This window comes from Leptinotarsa decemlineata, unplaced genomic scaffold, assembly GCF_025532065.1.
Source record: "Leptinotarsa decemlineata unplaced genomic scaffold, Ldec_3_MD MMD2_tig00000251_RagTag_RagTag, whole genome shotgun sequence".
Classification (NCBI taxonomy): Eukaryota; Metazoa; Arthropoda; class Insecta; order Coleoptera; family Chrysomelidae; genus Leptinotarsa; species Leptinotarsa decemlineata.
The window spans coordinates 7,523,234-7,538,870 of NW_027412547.1; the positions used below are offsets into that span (position 1 = coordinate 7,523,234).

Genomic DNA, 15,637 nt, shown 5'->3' on the forward strand with positions numbered 1-15,637 from the left:
TATTTTTTTATTCATTCAATTGTTCTATTTTTACTTGTATTTTATTTCACTATTATTTCATTCCAGGTTTATTTTGCTTAATATAATTGTTATTTTCAGCTATTCATTTTTAATCCTTTTTTTTAGTTGTTTCAGGGATTTCAAATCATTTTATATAGTAGATAATGGAAGTCCGAACTAGTGAAATTCATCATGAAACATTGTCAATCACCTTCAAACAAGCATCATTTTGAAGTAGTGCCAAATAATTATCGCTATTCAAGATGCCCTCAACGAAAAAGGGACCAATGATATGGTTTTCTACAATCCCTGCTCAAAAATTAACCTTTTGAGGGTATTGCGTGTGTTCTTCTCTCACCAGTGGCGACATTTCTGTCGATTAGCATGACCGTTAAGAGACAAAGTCCAGGCAACAAAAAATATAACGTCTTCTAATTGGAAGATATTGTTATCCAACATTCTTATTAGTCAATGGGCTATGCTTGAAGACTGGCAGTAAACAAATCTAAAGCAACATGTCCATCATTTGCTCACAAAAATAAGTTCTATCAAAATCGCCTTCCAGGAACTCCTGAGTGGGTATCATTTTATAGGGATGCATTTTATTTTCTTTTAATATGTTTAGTATCGATATATGGCTAACATTGAATATAGTGGATGCCTGTCTACTCGATATATGTGGGTTGCTCTCAAACTCAAGCATCACATCTAATTTGAGTTGCATTGGCAGCAGCTTTTTTATCTGCCCCACATGACCAAGCTCGCGAAACTGCTTCTCTATTTTGCTTATTACACGCTTTATATTAGCTTCACCCGTATGTATGTATGTATGTATGGTTGTTTGTGTGTAACTCTCAAGATCGGGATCTGTATTGACAGAATTATCGGCATTATTGCTTGATCTATTCGCGGGCAGATGGTGCTGTTCGTAACCTAATTAATATTTCTTGATCTATTCGCGAGCAGATGGCGCTGTACGTAACTATCAATTATTGCTTGATCTATTTGCGAACAGATGGCGCTGTACGTAACAATCAATTATTGCGTGTTTTTTAGTTTTTTTTAATCTATATTTATTTTTCCTTGATATATGGCCGGTAAATTAGGAAATTCCTCATGAAATAGGCGAGCTTCTTCCTGTTGTGTTCGGTTTTTATCTCCGTAACCAATCATTTGTAAAATTGTTATTTCATGCATTTCCGTTAATCTACCCATTTGTCAGACTTGAAGTTAACGAACTTTAAACTTGAATTAAAATACTGACAACTAATGTTGTAACATACAAAACAAGTTGACAAGGCGTTTCAAACTAACGTTGCCACGGAAATTATTTACAGTTTTTTAAAGGATACCATCTAAAAAGAACATTGCAATGGTTTTTGCTTACTTTCTTACCTCAACATGAAATAAGTTTTGAATATATTGCAATAAGTTTTGAGTATTTTATCGAATTTCGGTAACCACATGGTTTTAATTTATTTTATCTTAATTGTTGCAATAAACTTGAAAGCTATAACATTTTTGGATAGAGATTGAAGATACCTTTCAAACTATATATCACAAGTCTATACATCCCATTTAAAAAATTGGGGGTTATAACCGAAATAATGAATTTATTCAATTTGGCTTTTACACACGGTATATGGATTATAGCTCAAAAATCATTAGATGTTATATTTATTAGTGGAGCTGGACATAATTGAAAATGATATACAATTTGTTTATGGAGAGTGGGAATACTTCATTTGTTTTCGACTTTTTTTTTTTTCAAAAAATAGGTTTCTCCCAAAAATTGAAAGTTTATATTTTCTGAGTTCAACCATAATACCATACAATAATAATATGTCATACGTAACTTATAATATTACTAGTGACATTACTGGCGACAGACACTATCGCTGTGAATGATTTTTTAAGGACAAGCACAAGCACTACAAGAGAATCCTTAAGACGCTCTTAGAGCGGTGCCTGTGCGAAAGTAGCAGCAATTCACGTTGGATTTGAATCGCTGGAGATTAAATGCGTTTGGGAAAAAGTGATTTGATTTCTTATTTGAAAATGTTCTTGTAGAATACACACGATAATGTATATTCCTTGATGTACGGGACTCCCGTCCAATAACCGACTGTGGAGATTTTTACCGAATGGATAGTAAATAATAAAATTATTATTTATCAGGTATTCAGAGTTTTCTCAGAATACATACAGTGTACACAAAATGGACATTTCAATTTACAGTAATTTGCATAGAGCGTGTTAGGAATCACACTTGAAAAGATAAGACTTCGTTAATCCTTAGCTCGCACAAGTTTCGACTTCTGAGGGTTGTCGTTCGTAGAGGTGCGACAGCTGGTTAACGGAAAAACAGATTAAACTGATTGATACAGGTCTTATATTCATAGATATACATGAAATCAAAATTATTACAGATCCTATGTGTGCTAAACTTTTTATCAAAGGTCGAATGTTGAAAATATTGATTCAACATTTCTTGGATTCAATATCGTAAAAATGGGTCAGATAAAAGTGGTATCTTATGCAATTGTGCTTTTACTTTTTTGAAATTGGCTTTTCAATTGAAATGTATTGATTTGTTTCACGTAGTAACTTTTCGGAGTGAATTTTTCAGTTCGTTCTTTATTACATTTAAGCAGATTCTTTATTTATCTAGATGTATAAATTTATTAATTTTGCCGATTGTGGAGTCGGTAGAATCGGCATTCCTAAAAAATGTTTCATAGAAATGTTTATTTTTCATAAAAGCGATTTATTTGACAAAAAAACTAATATACAAGTAATGGAACTCCCGTTGCTGAATCTGTTTTTCTCTATACAGTATTATTTTCATTTTCTACTAATCGTATTCGATCAAGTCCAACTGTTCTCACCACCTGATTTAACTCTCTTGTTTTGCTATTTTTGTTGGATATGCATGTTTCAATAGACCTATCTTATAGAATCTATGAAATGAGTTCGAAAATACATCTAATAAAAAAGTGTTAATTCCATTACTTTTTTTCAACCATCATAATATGATTCTATAATGTTCCTACGAAGTAGTCATCGACTGATACAAGATTCTGAAGGATTAAAGAAACTGGTAGTATCCAATGACAAAACTATTATTAGATCTTCTGATCATTATTTTTAGAACAAAATCCAACCTCAGCAGCTTAGATAAAAATATCGAGAATTTATTTGTATCATTTGAAAATTTAGAAATAGAAATTGTGTGAAAGTGTTGGAAAGACTGCCAAAATTTCGAACACCACTATCCATCTTCTGCTACGATTAATATGATAGGGCTTTTTATAGTTCATGGACCGAGAAAAGGTTAAGTACGACCGCAACATATCCTAGTTTTGTTCCTTGAAACTTTTTGAATTTTCAACAAACATTTGAGAGTTCACGTAAGATATACGTGAACTCTCAACATTTAATTTTGCTTTTTATCTCTATAATCCAAATTTTTGACATGTCTTATACCACTTATGGTCTTCAGATTAATAATAAATTTGATTTGATTTGAAGTTGACATAAGTTTTTTTACCTAACCTAACCTAATCTCAAAAAAGGTTAGCTCGGACAAACGTACGAAAATTCTAAAAAAAAATCATTGTTTTGGATTATATTGCGTTAATAATAATCTTCAGATCAGTTTCAATTTTATTATATGAACTAGTTGTTGCCCGCGTGACAGACTATTTTAAACAAATAGTTACGCGGGTAAAACAGCGGAGAACAGCTAGTATTGTATATTGTATACGTGGGTACCTATTGATTGACTGACACTCTATATCAACGTACAGCCGAAGCTAAAATCTTGAAATATGCAGGTAGGTTCTTTGTATAGCGTAAATAAGCATCAATAAAAGGAATCAGGAATTTCCACCCCCAAGAAGGTAAATAGGGGTTCAAAGTTCAAAGATTGTATTGAATTTAGTCAATTTTGAAGTTGGAAACCTGTAGTTTTGGGTTAATAAAAAAACTATTGCAACTATTCGTTTAAAATGGTCTGTCACGAAACTCAATGTGACAAACCAAATTCTACGTGGGCTAAGCCACGGGCGACAGCTAGTAATTTATATGTTTGCTTTAAAAATGCGGTTACTAAAAAAATATGCCAACAGCACTAAGTAATGAATAGCTTCAAGAATCGAATTATGTTAATTTCGCAAAACCAACACAACCGTCAACGACGTCTGCCCGCTTTCTCGGCGATGGCGCTACATTTCTTAGACCGCCCCTCTACCCCCACGCATCGCCACCGTCGTCTTACAATAGACGCGACGCGTAATGGCTTACTACGTTGCGTCAAGTTAATCTTATCGTGATAACTTTTGAACGATTCGTCCAAATTACTCAGTGTAAATGACAAAGTTCACCTATATTAAATATGACAATTGTATAGTATATCCGTTCCCAATTGGAACGGCAATAAAAATAAGAGTACAGTCATAAACATTTTTTGCCTGTGGCCCCTAGTCGCCCAGATAGTAAACGTACTATCAAATGTAGTTGAGGAGTAAAGGCTCGGCTAGCTGGACTGGCTGAATACAAATTTTTTGTCCGTTTCACAATATTTCTTTATCAGTGCCAGTTAGGTGAGGAAGTGAGTGGCTTTGCAAACTTTTTGAAAAAAAAATTGTCAACAATAGATTAAAAAGCGGACAAATTAATTTGCAGGTAGTAGTTCCACTTGTTAATTACCAAAAAATCAATTAGGATAATCATCATTTAACAAACAAAGTCCACATCGGACCAAAAAACTTGTATATAAACAGCTAACCCTTGTCTTTAAATTCAGTATCAATTTGTTTCTCCTGAAGATGCTAACCTTGTTAGCAAAACGCGCGTCGAGTGCAAAAATATCAGTTTGGTGTTAGGGTAATTGATCTCTAGAAAATGTTTTCAACTTTTACACCAAAGGTTCTAATCTCATCGTTTAAACCGATTTTTGTGAAAATCTTTCTGGCTTTCTGGAGACCTTTTGAAACAAATGATAACATTACGTGTGAGGAATCTGTGTCAATCGACAGGGATCCGGAATTTGAAAATAAGGACTTACATGTTCAAGTTCAGCGAGTAATTTTAAATATTCATGAATGCTTGAAGAAGCAAAACTGTCACACTTCACAGAATGCTATTGTGAATAAAATATGCGAGTTAACGAAATTATCTCGTTCGACAGTTCTTCGAGTCATTAAAAAAGGGGATGTCATTGACCATGCTATGAAACGAAAACAAAGGAATAAAAAATTCGCAAACGTTGATGGTGCTACAAAAGATGTGATTCGTCGAACAATTTATGGTATATACCAAAAAAATGAAATACCAACTTTGGAAATGATTTGGTATAAATTACTCGACTATCCCGATTACAATTACAAATCTTTAGAAACTCTACGAGGTGTATTATTGTCTTGTGGTTTCAAATTCAAAAAATTGAACAATCGAATGGTCATAATGGAATCGACACGCATTGTTCAACTCCGACAAGAATATTTGAGGCGAATGAAAAGCTACCAAGAATCCAGCAGACATATAATCTACCTCGACGAAATCAAGGGGAAAACGTGTTATAATTTTGCATGCCGGGAATGAAAGTGGTTTCGTACCTAACGCTTTGCTTCTGTCGGCCAAAAATATAAATGATTCGTCTGCTGATTACCACGAATATATGACTGCGGCTTTATTCGAAACCTGGTTCAGTGAGCAGCTTCTCCCAAGTATTCCTCCAAACTCGGTTATTGTTATGGATAACGCTTCGTATCATTCTCGGTTATTGACTACAATACCAAACAATAACACAAAAAAGCAGATATTGTTAATTTCATGCGAAATCATGACATGGAAATACCCGACAAAATTCCAACGGAAAAGATATCACTGGCGACCATAAAACAACGTAATTTCAAAAAAGAGTATATTATTGATTCGCTGTGTGAAACACATGGTCATATTCTCTTACGTTTGCCTCCATACTATTGTGTGTTCAATCCAATTGAAATGGTTTGGGCCACAATGAAAGAAAGCTTACGGAAATGTAATCAGTCACCGACTTTGAATGCTGTAGTGCTTGACAATATAAGGCGAGTGGTGAATGAAGTAGGTAATAGTGATGTGTGGAAGAACTGTGTGGCCCACGTTATTAAAGAAGAGAACAAATATTATGTGCAAAGTTCCATAAATCCGCTCGTTATTCAACCCGATGATAATTTCCCCTCATCCGAATATAGCGAAGAAGAATTTCGATTTTTCTAGCAATTTTGTTGGCCTCTATTATTTTGTAAATATATGTTTGACGACAATTCAGTGTGATTATTTGTGTTTTCATTGTATTTTAGAGTTTTCGACTCGGAAATCAACTACCTTAAATTTCGAAGTTTTTTATAATTACCCATGGTGGAAAAATTCAGTTGAGATAACTTTTTCATGGGGTGATCAATTGATGTGATTGTAAGAATAAGTAACTAAAAAACTAGCACTGAAAAATAATATGCCGACGCCTATGTCGAGGCGGGAATTCCTTCTCTGTGCTGTTCCAATTGGTATTGGAAATACTATATCAATTTTCATAAGAATTTGACAGATGTTGTAACATGTGCATTGTAAAAAAAGTATCCAATTTACTTGTATTTATGGCTCAGTATTTTGCGTACCACAAAGGAGATAGTACATGCTATCGCGGAATATTCATTTAGAACTATTTTAGATTAACAATCTCACGGTACATTATCTGCATATGTAACTCCAACGGTAGGTATAGGCAGCGGACGCTTATTTAATACTTATCGTTATATTATGACCAAAATTACACAAAACCCTTGTGAATTGTAGCCTGTATGTTATTCTGATGTATGAGCTATATTTATGTAAAGTTTCATCCGTTCAGTCGTTTAGGCGTGAAAAACCACAAACTTAAATGCATACATACATTTATCCATCCTCACAAACTTTCACATTTATAATATTAGTATAGATAGATATTGATTACAGCAATTCCAGAGATGTATGTATGTTTAGTTTTTCACATATCCAAAACAACCCTCGAGGTTATCGTGTTCCGTATGGAATAACAATAACCTTTGAAATCGCCGTCCTTTCGAAGATTGGGGTATTTACGAAGACATCTCCTTTTTACATTTCCTAATTAGTATCGGTCGGGTTTGAAGGATATACTCTTTAAGTTCCACTGAATTCTTTATAACATTTTTTCTGGATATTGTATATTTTTTGTTCTAATGAACGTGACTAGCCTGTGGACTAGTAATTGTAATCCCTTTTTTTCTGAAGAAAACGGTAGTGGAAGCTGTTGCGAATATAATTCAGAATTTCGCTAGTTTAATTGCACAATGAGCGTGTGTTGTTTTCAATTGTAAGTAATACAGGGCGTTTCGATGAAAACTTGACTCCCCCATAAGTCAGAAATGGACATGTGATCGAAAATTTCAAAGAAAACATCAATTTATAATTCTAGGAAGACACCCGAAACTTCACCCCCTTACGCTTAGCAGGTATTTGATCCCTCTAATACCTCTGTATTTTTTTTTTTCAAAATTGGTTCATTCGATATCGAGAACTTGAATGTTAAACGTATTATTTAACAAAACACAGAAAATGCGCTGTCTTTTCTTTTATTGAGGAAATCAACAACAAACAATTTCAGTGGGAACAAAATCTACGGTTAAACTGCTCAGAATGACCTCCACCCACTTCCATACAATAATACAGTCGACTTTCGAAAGCTTTCCTTACATTATTCGAAATGTTCATGCTTAGCAATCATTTCTTTGACGCAGCTCTTCTAGATTTGTAGACTTCAGGTGTCCCCTCAGAAAGAAATCCAACAGTGTAAGATCCGGTGATCTAGCTGGCCACTCCACTCGGCCCCCTTCTGTCTATCCAATGCATTCGAAAACGTTCGTTCCAAACCTTCCTCGCTCGAACATTAAAATGTGGGGTGCGCCATTCTGCTGGAAAGTTTAAGTTTCCAGTGAATTGTCATCAGTTTCTAGAATTTTTTTAATCATAGGATTGATACATCCTTGTAATAGACTTATGTTTGTGTCATCATTGAGATAACCTTCAATGAAGACTAGTCCAACTATATGAGTACCAAAGACTCCGTCTGAAAAACATGTATTGTATAATAGGTACTTGGGTTATTGGTCAATTTCTCGTTGAACTCCTCCTGAAGTTGACGAAATTTCCTCCTGAAGTTGACGAAATTTCCTCCTGAAGTTGACGAAATTTCCTCCTGAAGTTGACGAAATTTCCTCCTGAAGTTAACGAAATTTCCTCCTGAAGTTGACGAAATTTCATAAGTATGTGAACGAACATATGGAGGAGGCATTGGTCTCACCGTATAGTAGACCGTATATTTTAGAAACTGTATTTTAGAAACCTGTAGACTCCTGTCCAAAGTCGGTGCACTTTTTGAGTGTGTTCTTCACTTCTGAAAAAATATCAGGCAATGATTTCCTTGGTAATTCATTATAGGGGCCGTTCTTAATCAAATAATCAATTCTGTCATAGTAATCTGACTTGTCCAATATCACAAACGAATTGCTTTTGTCTCTTTTAGATGGAAAACATGTTTCTCTTTCCATTATTTGATAATCTTTCTTTTTCTGGCTGAAATCGTGTGTCTGAAAGAGAAAGTGTACCCTGTCATATATAAATACAGACCAGTTTTAGAGTTAGAAATTAGTGAAGTTCATCTCCTGAAGAGAGAAGAGTGTTTGTTCTGGTGTTTGGCGATAGTGTTTGTTTTGAACACTCACTACATTTCACATGAGCATTGTGCATATGCACACACATACTATTCTTCCTGAGAATCATCCCTCCGAAATTAATAAACTACTCCCCCTCCCTCCGAAATTTTGATCTATATTCGCCCTCGTCCACTAGATGGAGTGACAATTTTGTTGTTCGCTCCAACTTAGGACGAGGAATGAAATACTCTGAAATTATTTCGATTTTCAATTGTAGTTGTCATGATTCCGAAACAGGGCCAGAACCCGCTGTTTCCCCAGAATCATCGTCCGATTAGTCTGCTTTGTTCAACGGCTAAGTTGGCTGAACGTGTTGTGCTGCAAAGGCTAACAGAAGAAGTTGAAGACCGAAATGTTCTGCCTGACGAACAATTCGGCTTCAAGAGGGCACACTCCATCGAGCTGCAGGCTCTGAGACTGGTCGAAAATTCCATCTCAGAGCTGAACAACAGGAAGACAGTCCATCTTGTCCTCCTGGATATTTCGAAAGCCTTCGACCGAGTCTGGCACGAAGGCCTGCTACACAAAATGCTCGATTTCGATCTGCCTCGGGGTCTGGTCCGGTGGATTAGGTCCTTTCTGAAAGGCAAGACATTTCAGTTCCAAGTTGAAGGAACCCTGTCTCCCGTCAGGGAAATCAAAGCTGGAGTGCCTCAGGAAGCTGTGCTGTCTCCACTACTGTACAGCCTTTACGTGAGCGACCTTCCGAGGTTCGTCTACATGCAACGCGCATTGGACGACCTCGAACGCTGGTACCTTGACTGGAAGATTCGAGTGAATCCAGAAAAAACTCAGGCGATAGACTTGGGGAGACGTAAAGTTTCTCCAGACACAAGGGTCACGATTTCAGGCAGGGAGATCGAATGACAAAAGCGAGTCAAGTACCTAGGTCTTTGGGTAGAACCCCGACTCACCTGGACAAATCACATTGATTATATCAAGAGCAAAGTGCAGATGAGGATAGCTAAACTCTATCCTCTGGTCAATAGAACTTCAAAACTCAATCTTAAAAATAAGATTTTACTATACAACACGATGTTCAAGCCTGTCATCATGTATGCTTCAGGCCCCTGAAGAAGGCCCCGTCGCTCGGTTGAGTGAAGGCCCCACGACGTCTGTTCAAATGAACAGTTTGTTCATCAAATACCCCAGTCAGGAAGGGGTATATAAGGCCAGAGCGGCATAGAGGTCATTGACTTTTATGTCGCCACCAAAATACCTTACGTTATGAACCATTTGTCCTCCTGACGAATCTCAGTTGAAAGGGTAAGGGAAAAAATGTCCTTCCTGATGAAAATGAAATGACTAAGGATTTTCAATTATGGAATATCATTGACTTTAGGTCGATGATGGCCACTATCTTGCACTGATGAGTGGCTAATGAGCCCGAAACCAGTCTGCAAGTGTGCCCGTTCCAATATTGAAAGTCGCACAAGTTTCTCAACTTCTGAGAGTTGTCGTTCGTATGGGGGCGACAGCTTATTAACGGAAAAACAGAGAGACAGATACAATAATTTTAGATTTGAAAAACAAAACTGTATTATTTCTATTCATTAGTTTATTTTTTTATATGTACAAACTTTAGTATATACAACTGTCTTGATGTTCCTACACAATGATGTCAATTTGTCTCAACATTTTTTGTAATTTTTGAAGGTCAATAAAAATCTTATCTCATCATTCAAAAAATCAACTCATGACGACAAGATTTCAAATTATTCTAGTTCTGTTGAATTCATGGACCGCATAGAGGATATGTTTTCAAATGTATTCTCAAATTTCAATTTCATCATCTATGTCGGCGATTTTAATATAAATATGTTGGACATATTTATATTAAATATGTTGGACAATGTTACCCAGCAATTCAGCTCTATCCTAGAGTAATTCGGCTTTGAACAAGTTATCAGAGACCCTCCTATAATAGCCAATACATCTATATATAAATAAAAGACACTTTATGTATATCTTCACTTCGAAAATATTGACGGTTTTCGAGATATCTAGCATGACAGGTTTTTTTTTCCAATATTCGTCACTCAGAATATTTGAAATTATAAAGTTGTGCCAAGCCCAATTGTATTTTTTTTGGTCAAATATTCTACAGTGGTAACTCTCTCAAACGATGTATATGAAGTCAACCTGTGATATACAGGGTATGAAAAACCGCTTGCCACATATTGTAAACAAAAATTTGCAGAATCTTCCTTATTTTGAATGGAACACCCTGTATATTATTGATCCATAAGGAGCGTCAACAAAACCTCTACAAATTTCATTGAGTATTCCCTATGTTTAAGTTTTTCTTAAAAAAGCATTGTTTTCGAAAAATGGTCGTTCTTCGCTTCGAGAGGAGTTACACCTCTCGAAGCGAAGCAGTAACTCGTCTTGATAATGCCATCTGAGATAATGGCGAAACGTCGACTATCGAATAGTACACAACGGATGAACACCCGGAAAAACAACACATCATATTCTACCATCCGTGAAAACCTACATTGTAATATATATATATATATATATATATATATATATATATATATATATATATATATATATATATATATATATATATATATATTAAATATATAAGTACTTTTTGATCATTCCCACATTGATTTCAATCTAAGAGCCACCGGTAGACAGCTGTTTCAGCCTATTGGGCATCGTCAGTACCGGGCAGGCGGTCCTCGATTGAAGACAAAATGAGAAAAACCAAGAAAGTACTTGGGTGTCACACCAATAGGTGGTTCCACTTATGTTTCGCTTGCGTTTACGCACCTATTTTTATCAAGTACTTTCTCCTTTTTTCCCTCCTATTTTTATAGCTCCTTATTATTAATTATAATGTTTATAGGCTGAATGCTGCGGTATGAATGGTCCTACAGATTGGTACAGGGTAACCGGAAACGATTCCTTGCCGCATACTTGCTGCCCCGACACTCAGGATGACGGTTCATGTACAATGAAAACTTCGAATCACTATACTGCTTCTTGTATCGATAAACTGAAGTTCGCTTTCAAAAAATATGGTGCCATTATTGGTGGTGTTGGCATTGGAATAGCTGCATTACAGGTAATTTATGTTTTTTTTTTTTTAGTTGAGTATAGGTGAGTTTTTGTATCATGAGCTACGATAATTCATTATGTTAATAAAAGTAATAGTAATTTATTTAAATCAATAAGATTGCTCAGGTGGTTGTGTACACTATAAACACATAAATATCAAAGATCTCAAAGGGAGAAATAAATAATTTAATATATAAAGAAAAACGACACGGTAGAATAAATATTTATTGAGATATAGAGCTACAGAAACACATGACAATAAAATGAACAAAACTTTGAAACAACCTAATACTTATTGTCCACATCCCCAACAGGCCATGTGAATAAGTACGACTTTTTTTCAGGTTTATTGTTCTTGTGAATGAAAAGTAAAATTTATAATGATGCAGTATAATCTAAATTGGTACATTACTATTTAGAGTTGGGGTATTCAAAATGCTGATGGAAATAACTCTCATTAGTGAGATAACTAACCATCTCAATTTTAACTTCAAAAGAGCTTTTTTCACTTATGGAAGTATTGAATGTCCTTGGTGCTGCACAAGATGACAAAATATTACTGGAGTTTTTTCCCCAACACCAAACCATTATTTGAACACCTCGATACGTGTTTTGATTACCAAGTGATCATCTTCAAAAGGAAAATCAAACTTCCTCTTGAAGATGATAACTTGGTGATCGAAACACGTGTCGAGGTGTTGAAATAACGGTTTGGTGTTGGGAAAAAACTCCAGTAATATTTATTACTACAGCAAAGGTTCCAAACAATACATCACAAGTACAAGATGACAGGTTGGATGGATCAATGAAAAGAGACAAGAAAAATTCCTATGTTTACGGTAACTTCAGATATTAATTCTATTTTTATTTTTCAGCTAATTGGAGTAATGTTTGCCTGCTGCCTAGCACGTTCAATTCGTAAAGAGTATGAGATAGTATAAGATGAAAATATTTAAGTTTCAAGTGCACTTCATTGCACATCTATCCACTTTTAATTCTGTCCGTTATTTAGAATTAGTTCATTGAAGTATTGCATTTTTTGTTATTTCCAAAATTTACATTTCAGTATTCTTCTTTTTGTTTTTTGACAATGTAGAAATTGTTACTACATATGGTTATTTTTTATTGTACTAATTATTCACTTTAAAATTAGTCTGACAGGTGACATTTCTCGAATATAGTACAATTTTTGTAGTGAATATTTTTGTTTCAATATTCCATAACTTTTTGTGTGTTCACAGACTGATTTGTTAAATTTCTAATGATTTTCAATAACATATTTATTTGTTACAAATCTAGTTTGTAAGTTGACATTATTATAAGCCAAATCTTGAGAGAATGTATTCTTAAATGTATTTTTGAACTTGATGTATTTTCACATGCCAAATATTTCCATCTGGGACGGAAATAAATTTTTGATATGAAAGATATTTATTTTGTAAAATTCTTCACTAGACTCAACATGTACGTGTTATTACAAAAATATATCAACTGTATTGGTGTTATATTCGAATCTCAATTAGTTGTGATGTATAAATGTGTAGAATGATTTTTATTTTTTTCACCGTTTTTTATAGAATATAAAAATGTTATATATTGATGTTATTTAAAGAATAAATTAAGTTATATAGTATCAAATCAGTTTTTATTTTTTTCCTGAAAGTAAAACTTATTATTAATGGTATTTATGAATGATGATGTCCTGTGGAAGAAACCTTATACAAGTGCAATTTAATATCCACTATTCACTATCGAAATAGTTTTTCCATAGTCATTTGATTATACTATTACTACTGGGTAGGAGAGCTGGGAGATATTAATATATCGAATTTTATTCAGTCATTCATCTGAAAACCTCAGATAAACAGTTATTTTTCCATACAGTGTCTTCCCTTTACTAGTATATTCATGTGGGTCGTCAAAAGAATACACATGCATCAATAAAGAATGTGATAAAAATTAAAACTGTAACACCTGACGTAGAATAGATCCAAAAACAAACACCTATTTCAATCACTAGAAATGCAATACTTTTCTCGATGCGTGTTTCACCAACCAAGTTGGCGTCTTCAGAAGATGAAGAAAACCACAAGTCAACTTAGTTGATGAAACGCTATCCTTTGAATAATATCTAGGGGTGCCTCAAAAACCAGTCCGTCTTATTGCATTTAGAGCAACAGTCAAAAGCAGGCGGACCGCGAAAGATCGAACCTCGGACCGCCAAATATTGTAATGTGTTGTATACCAAGTATAAATCGATACGTAGATAAGGTATTCCATACCTTTATTATTTGAAACAATATTTTTATACTGAAGAGGTACAAGAAAATATAAAATTAATATGTAATATGATACATGGTGTGTCTGCTTTTCGTCCCAAGCTGGACATCTTTGAAAAAGGTATTACAAGACAAGAATTTAATCATTTTCCGACAATTTTCGAATATAAAATAACTCTGAAGAAAACATTGCAGTGTTTGTAAAATGTCAGGGCGATCTTAAGAACGAATTTGCTACAAGATTCCAAGACTTCGCCATTTGGAGTTGATGTAACGGCAGAATGGACAGATGTGGCTACCAAGTTGTTTAATCTATCAAAGCCCTCACTTCAAATAGAGATAATTGATTCGCAAGATGATGTGTCTTTGCAAATGTGTAAAACGGTATCCACTGAAGAACTTTGGATCAAAAATGTCCCAGAAAAATATGGAAATTGCAAGAAATACTATGTTTGGCTATATGAAACATCTTTCTCGAAGATGATTTTTTGAAAAACAAACGGACGCCCACCTAAAAGACACTTCGAATTTGCCGTTCCACTCAAGAACCAAAATATAAAAAAACTGGCTCAAGATCGTCGGTATAGTTTCTCACATTAATTTTAGGCCTTGTTTTATAATTAAGAATTTGATTTGAAATCGATATAATACATAGGTAGCACTTGATTATCATCAGTTGTTTTCTCTGGACCTCGTTAAAATTTTTCTACAGTATCCGGACCCCACCTAAAATTACTTGCTGACACCTGATTTAGAGGGACGTCTGATGAATTCAATAACTATATTGTCTATGAATCAATAACCTAGTTAAGAGCATGCCAGAATCCGGAAAAAATGGTGCAGACATCTGTTCACCTGGTATCCGACATATTCCAAAAGAACTGAAATTCGTCAGTTAGGTTTTAATTATTTCAGGCGTTATTTAGGAAGATAAAAAGAAAACAAAAACAAACAATAATTCCCACTTTTCAAGCTGTACAAGATGGCGTTTACAAATTTTTGTTCCGACATTTCGTTTTCAATAATAATATCTTTATTATGACGATATTCGCCAGCACATCAACAACCAATGAAAATGTTGAGAAAGTGAAGAAAATGTTATGTGTGGCAGCGAAGTTCGTTTCAAATTTGCTGAATTTTAAACAAAAAACCGCCGTATGAACATCGCTCATTAATTGTTGGATGACGCCAACGGCTATCCAGATTTTCTATGCGCCGCTTGCGAGAAGCAATACGAAAAAATACGTCAGATATTGAGGAAAAACAATTCATAGTGTTTGCGTTACGATAATGAACCTGCTCACTCGTCATAGCTTGTTCTTAATTTTATGACCAAAACACCGTGACCATGCCTCAGCCACCAGATTTGGCCTCCTGCGACTTTTTTCTGTTCCCAAGATTGAAGAGACCCGTGAAAGAACGGAGTTTTGCGACGGTTGAGAAGAAACATGAAAATTCACCTTATTTTTTTTAACAGACTGCATAATATTTATATATACATATTGTATTCAG

At 34.7% G+C, this 15,637-nt stretch overlaps 1 protein-coding gene across 1 annotated transcript in view; it reads left to right on the top strand.

Moving 5' to 3' along the window:
• LOC111514947 (CD63 antigen) overlaps positions 1-13,484 on the top strand; it is a 37,312-nt gene extending 23,828 nt beyond the window's left edge. Inside the window, exons 4-5 of the mRNA XM_074173619.1 lie at positions 11,635-11,853; positions 12,722-13,484. Coding sequence (XP_074029720.1) covers positions 11,635-11,853; positions 12,722-12,787 — 285 coding nt within the window. The 3' untranslated portion in view covers positions 12,788-13,484. The remainder of the gene's footprint in view (positions 1-11,634; positions 11,854-12,721) is intronic.
• The last annotated feature ends 2,153 nt before the right edge of the window (positions 13,485-15,637 follow it).